This window comes from Varanus komodoensis, unplaced genomic scaffold (genome assembly GCF_004798865.1).
Source record: "Varanus komodoensis strain SLA01 unplaced genomic scaffold, ASM479886v1 scaffold1, whole genome shotgun sequence".
Classification (NCBI taxonomy): domain Eukaryota; kingdom Metazoa; phylum Chordata; class Lepidosauria; order Squamata; family Varanidae; genus Varanus; species Varanus komodoensis.
This window is the reverse complement of record NW_025335268.1, coordinates 67460219-67477282: the sequence shown is the minus strand read 5'-3', so window position 1 is coordinate 67477282 and position 17064 is coordinate 67460219. Positions and strand designations below refer to the sequence as shown.

General features: G+C 44.8%; 1 protein-coding gene across 1 annotated transcript in view; it reads right to left on the bottom strand.

The window, feature by feature from the left end:
- LOC123022208 (gamma-aminobutyric acid receptor subunit rho-1) overlaps positions 1–17064 on the bottom strand; it is a 32675-nt gene that overhangs the window by 9955 nt on the left and 5656 nt on the right. The window contains exons 2-3 of the mRNA XM_044427771.1: positions 7047–7100; positions 2816–2922 (exon numbers count right to left, since the gene is read on the bottom strand). Of these exons, the coding sequence (XP_044283706.1) occupies positions 2816–2922; positions 7047–7100 (161 nt within the window). The remainder of the gene's footprint in view (positions 1–2815; positions 2923–7046; positions 7101–17064) is intronic.

Sequence of the window (17064 nt, the reverse complement as noted above, 5' to 3'; positions counted from 1 at the left end):
ATAAAATATTATTTTATAAATTGGGCATTCCATATTATTTTGTATATTCTACATTATATTGTATATATTTTACATAAAATATCATTTTTCATCAAGAAATTTCCCTACTACAGTTTTTGTACAGCAGGACAAGGGGGAAAATGTAATGTGTGATACAAGGATTCATGTACATACATATTTATATGTGCATAATCTTTCCTCCTCAACAAAGAAAGGAGACTGCAATTGTTACATATGCATATAAATATAAAAATAGTGAAGCAAATGTATTTATTGAAGCCAGTATTTCAACTGAAAGTAAGATGTATGAATGGGGGGATGAAACCTTTTGCATGGCAGTTCTCAAATTACAGAACAGCTGTGGAGACATGCATATGGATCCCTCTGTGTAAAATCATATTATAAGAAGCAGCCACAGGTCTGGAGACCAAATTAAGGTTTACAAACCAAAGTGGATGCACAGCTGCTTTGTAGAGTTGGGGCCCATCTCTTGCTCATTACAGGCAGTTTAGATAGATTTGTCTGATTCTGAGGAGGAGGTGGAGGAGCAGTGGGGAGCAAGTACTTTGGCCTTTCAATGTTACCTAGTGACCTTTCTCAGGCAGGGCGTGAAAATTGGCCTGCTTTGGAATGTGTGGAAGGGCTCTCAGGGTGGGAGAGGAAGCAGTGTGAGACCCAGTCTTGGACAACGGGAGAAACAAGCTGCCCGTTTAGAGGTTCCCCAGCATTCCCACCATTAAAAAGATGGTGCCTTCCCAAATGCTAATGTGTGGAGAGTCTGTGTACCTTGACGCAATGCCTCCCAGTTTGGGGGAAATGCAGGAGAAAGTCTTTTTATGCAGGCCCAACAAGGTTGCCTCTGCAAGCGGCAGGGCCCATCTGAGGAAGGTGTTCTCAGAAGGGTCCCCCTGCAGATTGTAACAAGTGGGCCGGCTTTGAATGTTAGAAACAGAGATGAGCAGATAGTCTGGTCTACCATTTTTGAGCCTTCCTGCCTATGCTGCAGGCGTCCAAGGGCGGACATGCATGTGTGAACAGAGCCATATACTTTGCACTTATTGCTTTGCAACGTCCTGCTTAATACATTGGTCAAACATTTGGGTTTCAGTAAGGAAAGCAAATGTGTGCACACATTCCTCTACAGGAATTAATACCACAGTCATGGAACAAGAGATTTAATAAAGCATAAATATCACCCACAAACAATCCTGAAACTAAAACCTTTTACAACTAATTGAGCATACTAAATGCTCAGCATAATCTAAGTAATAATAAATGCTCCCCATCAGGGGGTATAGCAGTAGTTTGGATTTGCGTGACCATCTGGCAGCCAGGAAAAGGGAGATAAATTACAACATTCTTTAATCTGGTGGTCTATAAGAAAGCATGTCTAAAAGCTTGGATTTCTATAGCACACAACCTCCATGCAAAAAGTGAAACATTAACCCAGGCAAATCTAAATGTTCTTGCTGTTGTGAAAGAGCCAGTTCAGCAAACTGCATTAATCATTACATATTCTATATACATAGGCTCAACCTGCAAGCAGACATGGTTGCTGTGAGATTAAACCTCAGGATTTCCCTGACATCTAGAGAGAAATCTGAGCTGACCGGAGAGTGGTTAAGCTGACTGCCTTATTAAGAAAATGCATATCTGCCCGCCTTGTCTTAATGAGGAGAACTGTGGAGCATGATTGGTTAATAATGGTATTTTCAGAGGCTAGTCTAGTCTTTGGAGCCTGCTCCAGAGAACAGCAGTGCAGCAAAGAACAGCCTGCTGAACCCTTCGCAAGTCAGACAATTTTATCCATAGGTGCTCCAGTTTCCAATTTAAAACACTCACTGTGGGAGATGTTTGTTTTTTACAAACTGAAGAAAAGGATTCACCGTCTGACAAGTGGATCTTGTCTTTTGACTACACCTTGTTTAAAGTTTGGTAAGGCCAATCTTTCTCCAAGGGTGAGCTGTGACCTGCAAGTCACCAGTTGATCATCACACCTTAGAAAAGATTAAAAGACCTTGGGCTAGATCTAGACATAGCCATGATTTGTGGAAGAAACCTATTGAAATCAATGGGACAGACAGAAGTTTGTCAAGACTGATATGTCCCACTAATGTCAATGGATGACCTCTGCTAAACATGACTAAGTCTGAATCCAACCCAATGTTTTTGCAAGTCTGTTCAGTATCGAAAGTTCTTCAATACTAAGGGTACACATACAAATGAGAGAATAGCTTTAAAAAAAAAACCTCCTGTGTTTTTCCTTAATAAATGGGGCCGATTGCTTATACAAATTCCAGTTAAGGAAGGCACACATCACCCCTTTTAAAAAGAAATCAAGGCTTTCATAATCCCCCCACATACAACCCCCCTTTCTTAACGCAGAGAAGCCAAATAGCTGCTTTGCTCTAGAAAATCGGTTGCACAAGTTGCTTGCCATTTATCACCCCAGATTTAGAACTGATGCTTTTCTTCCCAGCATGACAGACATAGCTGTACTTGTTATATTTCTGCCTGCCCTGATCCATTAAAAAATACAATAATGACAGAAAAATGTATCAAAATTAGTGGCTTTCAGAGAAAATCTACATCGCACCTTGTGTTTAAGCAATGGAATATTTTTACTTGTAAATGTAAATGTATTTACATTGAAAGAAATCTTCAAAAACATTTACCTCCACCTACTTGCCTATAACCCTTGCTAGTGTAGTGGAGGCGGGGCTTTAAAAATTTCTGTAAAAATTTGGTGGATGGGAACTTTCAAGAAAGTGCAGAAAGAAAAAGCCCAATCCCAGCAGGGCTTTACATGCCATACCTCCAAAACCTGGTCGCATGCTGAAGTCATGGTCATCTATTCTCAGGAGTTGCTCTGACTTTGTCAGCGGTGACTTGGTGATGTCAGGACTTCGCTTCAGTATCGGACTATGTGGAGGGGAAAACCAACAATCATGTGTCTGTCATTCACAGTTCCTTAGCTTGGAGATCTGGGCCCCCAAGATGCCATGGAACACCAGTCTGAGGCACAGAATGATATCTCTATTGATTGTCCACAAATAGTTGAGGCTTGGTGTTTCCTAAGGAGTGGGCAGTAGCCTTGTTGAGTTAATTGGGAGAGATGGGAACATCCATTAACTCTGCTTCCTGTGGGCTTTGTTACTTGAAAGGAGCTGGAGGTGAAGTCATGCCTGGACAGGGATATGTAAGAGCTTTGAAAAATAGCCCTGCGGAGTCCGGTGTATGTGTAGGCAGCCATCACAATGCAACACATTTCAAATTCCATTGCATCGTTTGTGCAAACACAATGGTTGGGGCCAGTGTAGATGCAACCTCCATAATGTCTCTTTGCAGTAATTGCTAAGCAAATAAGAAGGCTGGGAAGGGGGCGGGGGTGGACCTGTGATTTTCTGCATGAGAATCATGTGCTCTGCCAAGTTGACAAGCCTTTCCTCCAAATGAGTTCATGCTTAGAACAGGTAAGAGGAGGATCTGCCTTGAGAAATGATCCCCACAACACTGGTGAATGAATCGTTGATCCAGTTCTGCTTCTGACTGAAGGAGAGTACTCCCAGAGTAGTAACTCACAGCAATGCAGTGGGCAACCCTCCCACAGGGGGTGAAGCGGTGCATTTTGGAGTACAGGTGCTCATCCTGACAGACTCCATAGCCACATCCCATGAGTGTCCAAAATTTAGGTAGTTCACTCCTTAATAAATTGTTCCTGGGAAAATTGATTTCCGCTTGGCTTCTGAGCGGATTGCAGGGATGCTCAGAGAACCGAAGAGAGGGAAGACTGCACTGGCATCCCTGCTGATCAAAGGGGCAGGCAGAGCATCTTGGCAAGCCCCGCCTTCGCCACACGAGCACAGATTATAGGACTCCATTTATCCATAGAGAAATATCAAACTTTTATGAGAACAGTCTTAGAGTCCCTAAAATGTATTGCAAAGGAGATCCTGGAGAGTCTGTCTTGGGAGACAAGCTTATGCTTCTGGATACAATCTTGTTCTATCAGTTCCTCTAGTTCTTTTGCCTATTTCTTTTTAATGGATTCAATAATTTCCTCTGGGAAAATGGTTCTCTGTCAGAAAATCTCCCTGAGACTCTCACCTGTCCAGTTACTAATGGATGGAACCAAAATGCAAATTAAACAATGGCACCAGGATGGCAATAGAGCCTGAGAGTGGCATTTCTGTTTACCCTAGGTTTATTGGAAGACTTTCATGATCCTAAACGTAGAAGAACCTTTTCGGACAAGCTTTAGTGTTTTACTATTTGTGGCATGGGAAAGTCAATTCCTAGGAATCCCAGTTGAGCAAACATTATAGTCCTGCAACCTTAGGAAGACAAAAAAATCCATTTTCGATGTGTTGCTTTGTTGTACTTCCTATAATCTACTGCTTTTGATGAAAACAATAGAAACCAGGAGTTATCCACCTTCTAAATCCTGCCTGGGACAGCAACATAGAACTGCCCTTGATTTAAAAAGAGATCGCAACTGATTAACAGCCCTTGTGAATGCTCTTGTTTTTAGATAATAGGTCTGAACTAGAAAAGGAGACACCTTCTCAGCCTTCCATTTAGTTATCAGAACTTGTTCCCATGTGTGTACATTCCCAAGTGCTTAGGTTGCAAAGCATGAATGCAAAGAAAAGGGTACATGATGGTGGAGGCCTGTGAGTGGGAGCCATCCCTTTTCTTTCCCTCACGTGATGCTGATTACCTGGGGTTTTGTGTGAACACAGGAACCTTGCGCACTCATGCCAGCTTTATACCCCTCTAACTGTCCTGGTACCTCCCAAAATATCATTGGAGGTACAGTTTGATTGAGGTGCCAAGAATTCTCTGGCAGCGGCCTCTACTCACCCCTGTGCTGTGTTTCACAGTGTAGGATCAGGTAGCAGGTAACAGTGAAGACCTTTGCCAGGGGGCCTGACCACAGATGACCTTAACTGCAAAACTATATTGTTGAGCCAGTGGCTCCCCAAAAACTTCAGATGCGGTGCGGGGGGGGGGGACAATTTGGATCAGAACCCTAGATCAGAACCTAGCATTGGCAGCAGGGAGGATAAGAGGAGCTTTAATCCTTTGTCCCCGGCTGTGGTAACATTCCAGATTTGGCGAAGAGGGTATGTTGGCAATTTGCACTGCAAATAAGGCTCCATGCATTTTTGTGGGATGTTTTTGCAATGCAGAAGAAAGGGAAGGCAGCAGGGGCAGGTGTGAATCCTAACTAGTTGTAGCAGAAGAAAGGGTGAAGCATCCTGACCCCCCCTAGCTATGGTTTCTATCCAGATAGGGGGAGTGACAATTTGTAGGTAGAAACCTTGCATCAAGGGCAGAACTACACCGTTATGGTCATGTGGAGCTGATCCTGAGAATTGAAATGCATGCTACATTTTTACACACAATTTGAGAGCCTGCCTGAAGTAGCTGCATATATTTGGAAGAAAAAGCCGCTGTGGGGCATGTTCCTGGTTCACAGCAAAATCCCACACCAGTTTCCTGCCAAAGTTGTTCTCCTGCCAACTGATATTTATTCCTGAAGGTGCTTTTGTTGTAAAATAAAAGCCTAGAATTTGGCTAGAAGCCAAGAACCCAGGGCTCTGCAGCTGTTTTTCCTTTGGAACAAGAGGTACCAGCTTATTAATCTATTTTAAGCATCTTACTTTGCCTTCAAAGAAGCAGAATCTCAAATAATTTGCAAAAGGTTAATAAAACCAGTTACCTACCTACCTACCAGCATCCTCATCCCTGCCACCATGTGTTAATAATGTTTGGTTCTTAGACTCTAGAGAACCATGGCCAGACCGGGTGGACAGTTAGTCTGGGGTATCATGCAGCTTCCTCTCTTGAGTAAACCATGAAGTGGATACTGGATCTGTCCCTGTTAAAGAGTCAGAAGTAATGTGGGCTGAGGCTGGAGGGCAGAGGAGGAAGGCAGCAAGGAGCAACCCACAGTGAGCCGGGTCATCTGCTGTGCACCTGATTGGGTGTTCTGTGAACAACCAGACCACCGTAGGTTGTTTGAGGGTGAACTAGTACTGCGTGAATGTGCCTGATAAGCCTCAGCTTGGATGATGGCTTTGTTCTGAGTTTTGCATTTCTCGCTAGTCCATGTAGACTGAGGATTACTAGAGATTTCACGCTAACTATGAACAGTGCAGAAGCAGTGGGAGAAGTGGTGACCACCATGCCATCTACCCCATTCCCCCCAGTCACTCACTGCCCTCCCCAGGAGCTGTGGGGCCAAACCAAAATCCACACAACCTTGCTGTAAATGCAGTGAAAAAAAAAGAGGGGGGCGCTCATGGTCCTCCAGACCTTGTTCTTGGACTACGACTACCATCCTCCATTGCCATTGACCATGCTGAATGGGGTTGATGGGAATGGAAGTCCAACGGCATTTGGAGGGCCAACCCTTTCCACCCGGCTGTAACATCTGGGGTGGGAAAAAGGAAGCAGCAGGCGTGCTGAAGAAAGAGGTCAGGTAGCTCAGATGCATGGTGGAGCAGGTGGGGTGACACCCAGTTAGCATTTCCTGCTGGGAGAACGGCTGCCATCAGCAGGACATGAGTGGGAAGAATTCTCCCTCCCTCTGCGGCCCCCTGTGCACACTCCGGAGGGCTGAGGGCATCCTTAGCCCACACAGAGGGTTGCAGGAGGGAAGAGAAAGGGGGAAGTGGCTTATTAATGGATATTTATATGTTTATTACTTCTGTGGTCATTGTTTTTTAAAGTGTATATCAATTCCCCAAGTTGCAACAACATTGAAATCAGTCAGTATTTTTAAAATCTCAATCCAAAAAGAGAATCTAATGGTCTAGTTCAGTGGCTAGAAACCTATGGTCCTCCAGATATTGTTGGACTATAACTCCCATCATGCCTGACCATTGACTATGCTGGCTGAGGCTGATGGGAGTTAGGGCCCAATAACACGTATTAGGTCCAGCATATGAAAAATTGCATAACTGCACCTCTAGCCTCTGAAGAGTGATGGGAGGGGGAAGGAGAGGAATGGTCTTTGTATGACACCTTTCACAGCATACCTGCCTTGCTTGTGTGATTCTCCGTGTGCGTCTCTTCTCTGCCTCTCAGGTCGACTATAAAAAAAGACAAAATAAGGCTATACCATTTCAGAATTTTGCAGAAAGCTGAATTTATGTCTTAAGTTTCATCTTCATGTCATCCCAGAAGAAAACATAAATAAATGGAGGAAAGAGCACCAGTAAAACCCTGGGCCAGAGCACCAGGGAGGAGACATCACCCAGTTTCCAGGGATAGGAGAGAATTATTAGACTTGCCATATCCCACCTTTTCCTGCTTAAAGTCTCCAGTAATAAGTTGCATTATCCTGGATATCCCCAATCCAACAAAGGAAAATGCACATCCGGGGGTGGTGTGGGGGGGGGGGGCGGGAAGAGACTTCCTAAGAATTCAACAATTGCTAGAGACAAAGGCAGAACATTATACAAATTCACCAGGATAATTTGGAAAATTACCCAGGATCATTGGACAACTGGAAAATTAAGAACTCTCATAACTGTGATGCTGGCAAGTTTTCAACAATAAACTTCAGCTTGAGGGGTGACTGGCTGGTACAAAGGGGAAAGTAAAATGTCCCAGCTGGTGAGTTACATAATTTCCTAGAAACCCTGTGGGATGTTTGCAGAAACCTGGCTGAAAAACACTGCCCGAAGGTGCAATCCTAGGCATGTTTAGACAGAAAAAAGTCCTACAACTCCCAGCATATTCATTTGCTTTTTATGAGCTCTTACTCTGTATTTATGTTTTTGCTTCACTTTATTGTGTTGAGGTTCTCCAAGATCTTGCAATATATCATAGAAGCAGGGTGGGGAGGACTCAGATAAAAATGGTGGAATGTGGCAAGTCTCATAATGCTGGAAGTGGTAAGACTTTTTGTGTCTAAAGATGCATTTCACCCTTGGGAAGTGGAATTGCACCTTTGTAGAATTAAACTATGAAAGCCATTACTCAGCGCTCAAAGTCTGGGAGAGGGAAGAGATGGAACTACCCGTGCCCTCGCTCTTGAAGCTACTCCTTTTTGCATGTTGATGGGTAGAATGGTTTGGCTCAAACTGATGGGTGCAGGAGACGAGTCTCAGGAAGATGTCTTGAAAGGCCCTGCAGCTTTCTCCCATAATTTGAGCAATGTCTTAATTCTACACGCAGAAAATACTGCACTGCAACAATGTAATTCCACACACTGATGTTATTATCAGCAATACTTGTGACCAAACTAATAATTCAAGCATTTTAAGCCACCAGGTCTGCAAATCTGCAAAAATAGTACTCTTAAATCAAGACAGAAGGGGTGTGAAATAGAGCTTGTTATGAATCTTAGACCATTCTGTTCTACCGAGCGATGCAGTACTTTGTTGAAGCTCACCAGCTATGGCCCCCTTCAAACTACTAGTCTTCCAAACCTTATGAGTTCTAAGGTTTGTCTGGAGTTAAAATTGCAGAGTGCATTTTGGGAAAATCAATGACCTGAGCAGCTTCAGGTCACTGGATTATCATCTGACGACTGTCAACTTTTTTGCAGCATAACCTGTGTTATGGATCTTCCAAATTAGTATGCTTGATCGGAAGAAACAAGCAAAGTAACCCCTTAAACACATAAAATCCAGGCTTAATGAATGAAAAATGATGCATCATGTTAGTGGACCCATTTGCTAATCTCTCCTTCTGGCTCTGTCAGTTCAGGTACATTCAGTATTGTTTTATGTAAGCATGCATATAAAGTAGCAAAGGCAGTGCATTATCAAAATAGCTTTTCAGCAATGACAGAAGGCAGCTAAAAACATTGAAAAATGACAGCTCAGGACTAGCCTATGTCCTTGTCTGACAGAATTGCCTGAGCCAAGTGAAATTTGGCTGGTAAAACAATTTCAGAAAGAAAATGGCCAGTGGAAATATAACATTTAGAATTAACTGTGCAAAATGTTATCTTTTTCTCCAAAATTCCATCACCATAGGAAGTTTAGTCCTTTTGGTTAAGGAAAGCCATGCTATTTTGCAAAAGAAAAGGAGCATTGACTGCATGCCACACTTAACTTGGGAGGGGTAATGATTGATCAGTTCAGGGGTGTTTAGCCAGAGGAGTTCATAGGAAACAACCAATGAGTGATCAGTTAGAAACAGGCGATGGAATAGGATTCTCCCATCCACACATACCATGTTTGTCTTGATGATGCTCACACTCTTTCCCATGCAAAATGATGCCCTTGGTGTAGCTTGCCAATCTCTTTGCGAAGGAACAATGCGCGCTTCAAATTGTGAGGGAAATTTCTTGGTGTGCCTCTCTTTCATCATGGTCAGGGCTGGCCAAGATGCATACCCCTGCCACCTCCGCCCCGTCCTCCAGAGCTGTAGGGACTAGAAGGTGAGTCTGCTTTCAACACTGACAATGGGACAGCAACCTGCTCTGCTCCTGGAGATAGCAGGTTTGCTGGGACGATGCAGGGCAGGGCACATGGCACACGGCACACTGCAACACTTCATAGCTGCTCTAGGCCCCCACAATCTGCTGTCGATGGGAGGCTAGCCCTGAACAGGAATAGAATGGAATGAAGAAGATGGGAGGGGATAGTTCCAACTTTCTGGAGGAATTAATTAGTTCCACTAAGGGCAGGTCACCTGCATCTTCCACATAGTGGAACGTGAGTGGGGTCCCCCACACCACAGGGTGCACATCAGGGTTAAGCAGTATGTGGCCTTCCAGATGTTGCTGGATTTCAGTGTCCACCAGCCCAGTTAAAGTTGGCAATGGTGACAGATGTTAGGACTGACCATTCTGCATCATTTGGAGAACCTCAAGCTGCTCACCCCATTGCACACCCTGACATCTCCAGGTGAGGCTAGGAAAGAATCGCATCTGAAACCTGGAGAGCTACTGCCAGTCAGTGTCAACAATAGCAGGCTAGATGTCTGACTCAGAACTTGAGTTCTGTGAGAAGATACATTAACTGTACCTAGAGCTGAACTTAAATAGGGGATGGCAGGATTTCAGCCCCCATCCCAGGCTGGACCAGTCAGAACCTGCCACCTGGGTGCTAGAATCAGGCTTGCCTTGAGACCCCATGTGCTCTGGGGAAATGTGGTGTCCCAGCTCAGCTTAGTCCCAGAAATGGGTTGAATAGCCACAATCCCCACCAAGTTAAAACTGTGGCAAAATTAGAAACACAGCTGGCGTTGTGCAATAGTCAATTGCTACGTGGAAGGCAAAACCCCTGCAGCTGTACTGCCCAACTCACCAGGACTTAAACTTTCTTCCCAGCCCCATCAGTCCCTGAGTGACCCTGGTTCATGGGAAAATCAGAACAGGGTGGCTGGGGAAGTCAGTTGTGGCTCGGGCCTGTACTGCAGTGCAGGCCCCCATATATAGCCCAGATGCAGGCTGGGAGAACCTCCTTCCCAAGGTGCTGCCTCAAGGGACCAACCAGGGCTGCTGCCTGGCCCCCGGGGTTGCTCCCAGCAGGTCATCTGTGTGGCTTGACTTCTCCTTAGAGCCACCAGCACAGCACAAATGACCCCATTTCTCCTTAAAGCCACCAGCACAGCACAAACGAGGTCCCCAGTAAGCAGGGACCTGGTCCTGCAGTGCCTGAAGAAGAATGGCTGCATTGCCTTTCTCAATGGACTCCTGACTGAGGGTGAAGATGCTGATGAACAAGTGTCTCACCTCCCAAGGGCCCAGAATGTTTCCCGTCTGCAGCCAGACTTTCAACCTTCCTCCAGACAGCTCCAGCCAGGGAAGAAAGACCTACATAACTGGCCCAGCAGGGATCGCAACATAGGAAAGCAGCTGCTGTACCACCGGGTATATGCGAAGGTGTTTCAAGTCAGGCTCTTCCAGGTGTCTTTAAATTGCAACACTACACCATGTCCTAAAAATGTCGACTCTTTGTGTTTCAGGTCACTACCTTAGTGGCATTGGAAATGAATAGATGAGGATTGCTGCTGGGTAGTAGTGAAGGTATTTCAGTGCTTTGCTAGCCAGGAGCCAACAGAGAAAGCCAGCCAGAACAAGCCCCAGCAGGAAGCCTTACCGTCCATCACCAGCCACTCCATGACCCAGCAGCATCCCAGCAGGGGTGGCTCCGTTGCAATGCTGAGGATTCACAGACAGTTGGTCTTGGAGAGCATTAACATCCATGCTGAGGCCACCCTATCGGGAGCATCTCAGGATTTCATGGACTCCATGACAACCATGGGGCTGTCCTAACATGTGACTGGCCCAGCACATATCTCAGGGCACACTCCTGATTTGCTTTTTTCAGCTGGGCATGGACTGGAAGGTGGGGGACTTTGAATGGGTCCCTTTGTCATGACTGGATCACAACCAGATGGCCCAGGCAGTGGGCATGATTATTCCTGAGCTGTAGCAGAGCCCTGTGATATGTCCCAGAGTTGAGAGCAATCAAATAACACGGGATGCCACCAGAGCACCAGTGGAGGAAAACTCCTAGTGGATGCAGTCGAGCCCTGATCAGTGCCTCTAATCAGGTCCATGTGGGGGCACTGAGGGCAGCTAACAAATACTGCTTCTATTCAGTCTACCTTGCTGAGCTCTTGAGGGTCATCTGGGGCCTATTACAGGTTGTCCCCAAGGGCATCTGAGACCCAAGGTATTATATTTGCTGGGCACGTCCAGGGTAAAATCTCTTGCATCCACCAGGACTCTACTGCTACAGCAGCTGAATCAAGTGAGGTAGCCAGTTTTATTGGATGAGTTCCAGTTGTACAGCTTAAGGATGTTGACAAGGTGCTTGGACAAGCTCCCGCAACCACATCCGTACTGGATCCTTACAGCTCTTGACTTACAAAACTAGCAAGGAGGGAACAGCAGGCTGGATCAGGGAGGTGACCCATGCCTTTCTATGAGACACATGGTCCCATGCTGCATTAAAGAGGCCACTCCTGAAGAAACCTTCCCTGGACCTGAAAAGGTTACTCCTGTGGCAAATGCTCCCTTCCTGAGCAAGGTCCTGGATCCATTCAGCTGGGATTCGGGCCAGATTTTGGCATAGAAATGGCTTTGTTCACTCTGTATGAAGAGTTATTCTGAGGGAGAGACGGGAAAGTGCTCCTGTGTTGATACTCTTGGAACTCGTCATGGCTTTTGATACCATCGACCATGGTGTCCTTTTGGGATGACTCTATGAATTGAGAATGGGCAGTAATGCAATGCAGTGGCTCCACTTCTACTTGGAGGTTTGGCCTGGGGATATTGCTTGGGTCTGTGGATTCTCCAGTGTGGGGTTCCTCAGTGGTCAGTCTGGTCCCCCATCCTAAATAACATCTACATGAAATTGTGGAGTGCAGTCATCTGGAGTCTTTGAGTGTGTTGCTATCAGTATGCCGCTAAATAGCAGCTCTATATCTCCTTTCCAGCTTCAGCAGGTAAGGCTCTGGAGGTGCTGTATGAAAGCTAACAAACTGAAGCTCAGTCCAGACAAGACTGAGACAAGGCTGTTGGTGGGTGGTTTCTTTGACCAAATGGAGGGCGCTCCACCTGTTCTGGATGGAGTTGTACCCCATTTATAACCTGGGGTGCCTTCTTGATCTGTCTTTGTCTCTATTCTCAGCCTATAAAGACCTTCATGGCTTGAAGTCTTTCACAACAGAATTCCTGTTCCAACTACAATGTACATGGCCACTCCCCTCCACCTCTTGGGCTTTCCTCCAAAAGGGAGTCTCAGCTGGTACAACAAGGAGAACCTTCTTTGTGGTAGTCCCTAAACTGAAGAATGACCTCCTCACCAACATCCACTTGGCACCAACTTTGCTCTCTGTGGGCACTGAGTAAAGGCCTTCCACTTTGCTGAGCCATTTACCAATTCTAAACACGGTTGTATATGTGCATGTGTGTGCGTGTGCAGGGAGGGGGTATTGCCAGCTATTTTTCTGTAAGTAGAGCAGCATGGAGCTTTTAGCTGTTTCATTTTTAAAATGAGCTTTTAACTGTGGTTTTAAAATGTTTAATGTAATTTGATGAAGTTTCGTTGCTGCTTGATTCTACTTTGTATGATGATGTTGCATTTATATGTCATCCTTTCCCTCTTGTGAGGAACCCAAAGCAGCTGACAGCATTTCATTTTATCCTCACAACAACAACCCTGTGAGCTTCATGGCTACGTGGGAGCTAGTACACAGATCTCCCAGGTCCCAGTCCAACACTCCAACCACAGTGGCTGAGACTCTGTATTACTGAACTCATTACTGTTGTCCACCCCTCTCCAGAGAACTTCGGCTTTTGTGTGGTACAGAAAATAGGGAGGGAGGGAGGTAAGTGATAGACAAAGAATGAGTCTTGCTCAGCCAGGTGTCAGATGTGCTCCCAGGATCCCTGCCAGGTTACCGAAGGCTGATATAAGTCATATCTAAAATCAGATAGTCGAGCTGTACAAACACATTCCATTTTAGATTGCAAGCCGGGCCTTGTTCTCTGTCAAGCACCAAACATGCCAATGTCACTTTATAAGCAAACAAATAAATAGCTCTAGGAATGTGAACAAACAGTAATTCGGAAAAACTGAGGGAAGGCTGAAATGCTTGCTATCTCCTCCATGTAGTGTGGCAAAAGACACCTCGGTGATGTATTTGGAGGACTGTGTCTGGTCCATCACTTCTTGCCAGCCCCAGGGACAACTGGGGAAAGTGTTTTTTCCTCCAGACAGCTACGTTTCCCTGAAATGCTTTGGCTGCACTAAAGAAAGGAAGCTTAGCATTTCTGAACCAGCTGCTCAGCTGCTATATTGCTGAAATAAAAGGAAATAATTCTTATGCAGTGCATAGTTAAGCTATTTAAGAGAAGGAAGGAATTTAGTTCATAACTAATAGAAACTTTATATTTTGTTGGAATTTCTAAATCAGACATGGCACTTTTATTCTAAGCATGCTTTGTGTTTTGCTCTTATATCTATAGCTGTAGATGTCTCAATATGGCAATTCAGACTATGCATGCTTACATTCATTTATTTAGCAAACTTATATGCCGCCCCATTCGCATAAGCCTCGGGGCAGCTTACAAACATAAATAAATATCATCAATACAATACAATACAATCTTTTGGAGTAAGAGCCATTAAATTCATCAAGAATTACTTGGTGTAAACATGGATATAGAATTACTCTGTAAATTTCAGGTTCAACATGTTTAATGCTTTGCTTTATGTGGTGTTAATTATCCAGGGAACCAGGCATAATGTATATATAAACATTAATAATGCCTCTGTTTCATATGAGAATGGATGAAGACGTGCATCACAGTCTTTGCAGGTTTTCCTCTCTGCTTTCAGAATGCCCTTCTGTGACCTTCACAATAGAAGGTGACACTGTGGCAGAGGGTGGAATTATGGGAAAACTGCAGCCTTCTGTAGTGAATAATGCCACCATCTTGGAAAATACTAGGCTTGGGGAGGGGGGCAGCAGGGGGAAGCCATGGAAATGCCTGGAAAATTCTGGTGTAGCCCTGGAGGAGGAGGAAGAAATTGTCCTGAAAAGACCTCACAGACTTCCATGAGTGACAGATCAAAGCACACAATAAATGTCTCATGCAGAGAAGCTTATAACAGAGCCAAAAGTGCGGGGAGGTGAAGGCTGATGAGAGTGTTGTGTGGAGCTGGTGGAGGGGGAAGAATGGATAATACTTGAATCCTGACAGTGAAGCTGAAAGTGACACACCATGCTGGAGCACACAATGTATTGGTCAGCTTGTAGTATTTAGACATTTGCTTTATTTAAACATTGCAATTATGATTCAAAAGTCTCTTCAGTGATTTTTTCACTGCATTTAAAAAATAATTTGGTAATTATCTTCATCACTCGGTTTAGAATTGACGTGAAGCACTCAAAAGCAAGGCACTGAATTCTGCATGTGCTGGAGACTTTTCTAGGACATCAGAATAGATTAGGATGTACATTAAAAGAAGATGAGCTTGGTTTTTCCCCCCAAGGCTCAATATTTGCTCAGTGACTCAAGTACTTACAGTATTAATAACTGAGTATTTATAGTGTCTATTGGGAGGCGGGGAAGAAAATGGAATGGGGAGGGAATTTGGCCGCGGAAGACCATAACTTACAACCAAGATAGCCTGGTGTTTGGATTTAAACTCTTGACATTCTTGACCATGGGCTATGCTGGCAAAGACGTCTGGGAGCTGTAGTCCAAAACATCAGGTAATCTAATATCTGCCCACCTTTTATAATATCCTTGGGGAGGAATTACTGCCAAGAGGATCCATGCAATGAAGTTAGCATGGGTTTAGCTCCCATGCTGTTCAGATAAGATTTTGGGAAGGAAGGAAACAAAGAAGGTGCCCTTTCCCCTCTCCTCCTACCTGAAAGCCTTCCCTGCCTCAGTGGGTAGGTTCACAAATCACCACATATCAAGTTTTTTTTAACCTGCATGTGGAGATCAAGTGAGAGTGGACACGTGTGCTGGCTTCTGCTCTCCAAATTCCACCCCCCACACACACACACACCTCATTTGCCCTGAGTTCTGGCTATGAACTAAGAGCATTTCTCCCCAAGGTCTATCATAGCTCCAATATTTTTAATTTCAAACATTGACAATTACAAAACATAAAGAAGTGTCAAGAATGTGAGGAGATATTGGTAACCACTGGCTTTTGTGCTATAGAAGATAGTTACTTAAACAAGTAAAAGTCACAGGTATTAAATAAACCAAGGATTCTTAACATTTGGTATAATGCTAGGGATGTGTAAGACATCTGTTTTGGGTGGGAAAACTGCCAGATTCCCTGCTTTTGGCTTCCTAGACTCGAGTCTGCTTTGCAGTGTCTTGGAGTCTGAGTTCCTGGTGAGTGTGCCCCAGGTCTGGAATTGAGCCCCCCACTCTATGTAAGCAGTGCCATTCCACCATGCCCGCCACCAGCACCATGTGGGGAAGAAGCCTGGCCACCAGGAATGGCGGCTGGGGAAGGTTGCTGGTTGTGCAAGTGGGGCTTGATGAGCATTCATGAACCTCCTCTTGACCTGCAGGACTGGGCTGAGCACAAGAGAAAGTCTATGGAGGGAGGGACAGATCCTGAAAGGGTTCATTCCAACCCTAATGAGTACTCCCAAGTCCAGGAAAATGAAGTCTAACGATTAATAAAGAGGTATGTTGCCATGAAGATGTGCTATAAAGGCCAGACTGTCACTGAATTGTGGGTTGTTACTGAATTGTGAATTTTTGTTATATGGGAACCCTACACCATGTTTAACTAGGAGCTGTTAACCATGGACACACACTGGAAGAGGACCCCCATGGTTGATTGCCATGCAATGAACTCTTGAGTTGTTCATGGTTAACCCATGATTAAACCATAGTGAAGGATTCAAGCATATTGATGAACCATGATCCAACAGCCACGCATACTCAGCTTGTACTCTGGGTTGTTGTACATGTGAACCAAATTGCAGACTACTGAACCTGGTGTCCTCCAGATATGTTGTCATACAGCCCTACATTGCCTCGTGCCAGTCAATATTGGTTGTAGACAGGCCAACAAAACTGAAGAGCAAGAAACTGGGGAAGGCTGGACTAACATGAATGTGTAGTATGGTAAGTACCATTTTAAGGAATCACCAGGTCCCAAGGAATATTTGCAAGGCAGAGGAAGAAAAAGACAGTTCAACCAAAGCTCAGTGCAGGGGAAGGAAAATGAAATTGGTATTTGTTCTCCAGCTTCTCCTGATGCATTATTGTACTCACAATAAGAAAACCAAGGGGGTAAAAAGATAGACTATAACAGCTGCTAGAAATGAGGTTGCTCTAAAAAGCACAGAGAGAGATGCAAAAAGATGGGAAAGGTACAAATAAAGGGAATCTAGCTTATAGAGGGGTCCTAATGCTAGTTCAAGAAAGCAGTAGGGTTGTTTTGGGTCACTGGGGCACTCTCCCCCTCTCTAGCTTTGGCAAGTTAGTCAGCCTGTACAAGTAAAATAATCATTTTTGGAACTCCACTAGCCCTCCTTTTACCAGCTTCTGTCCAAATTCTGAGCCTGAATTGCAGTGGGGGCTGTTTCGCAAAATCT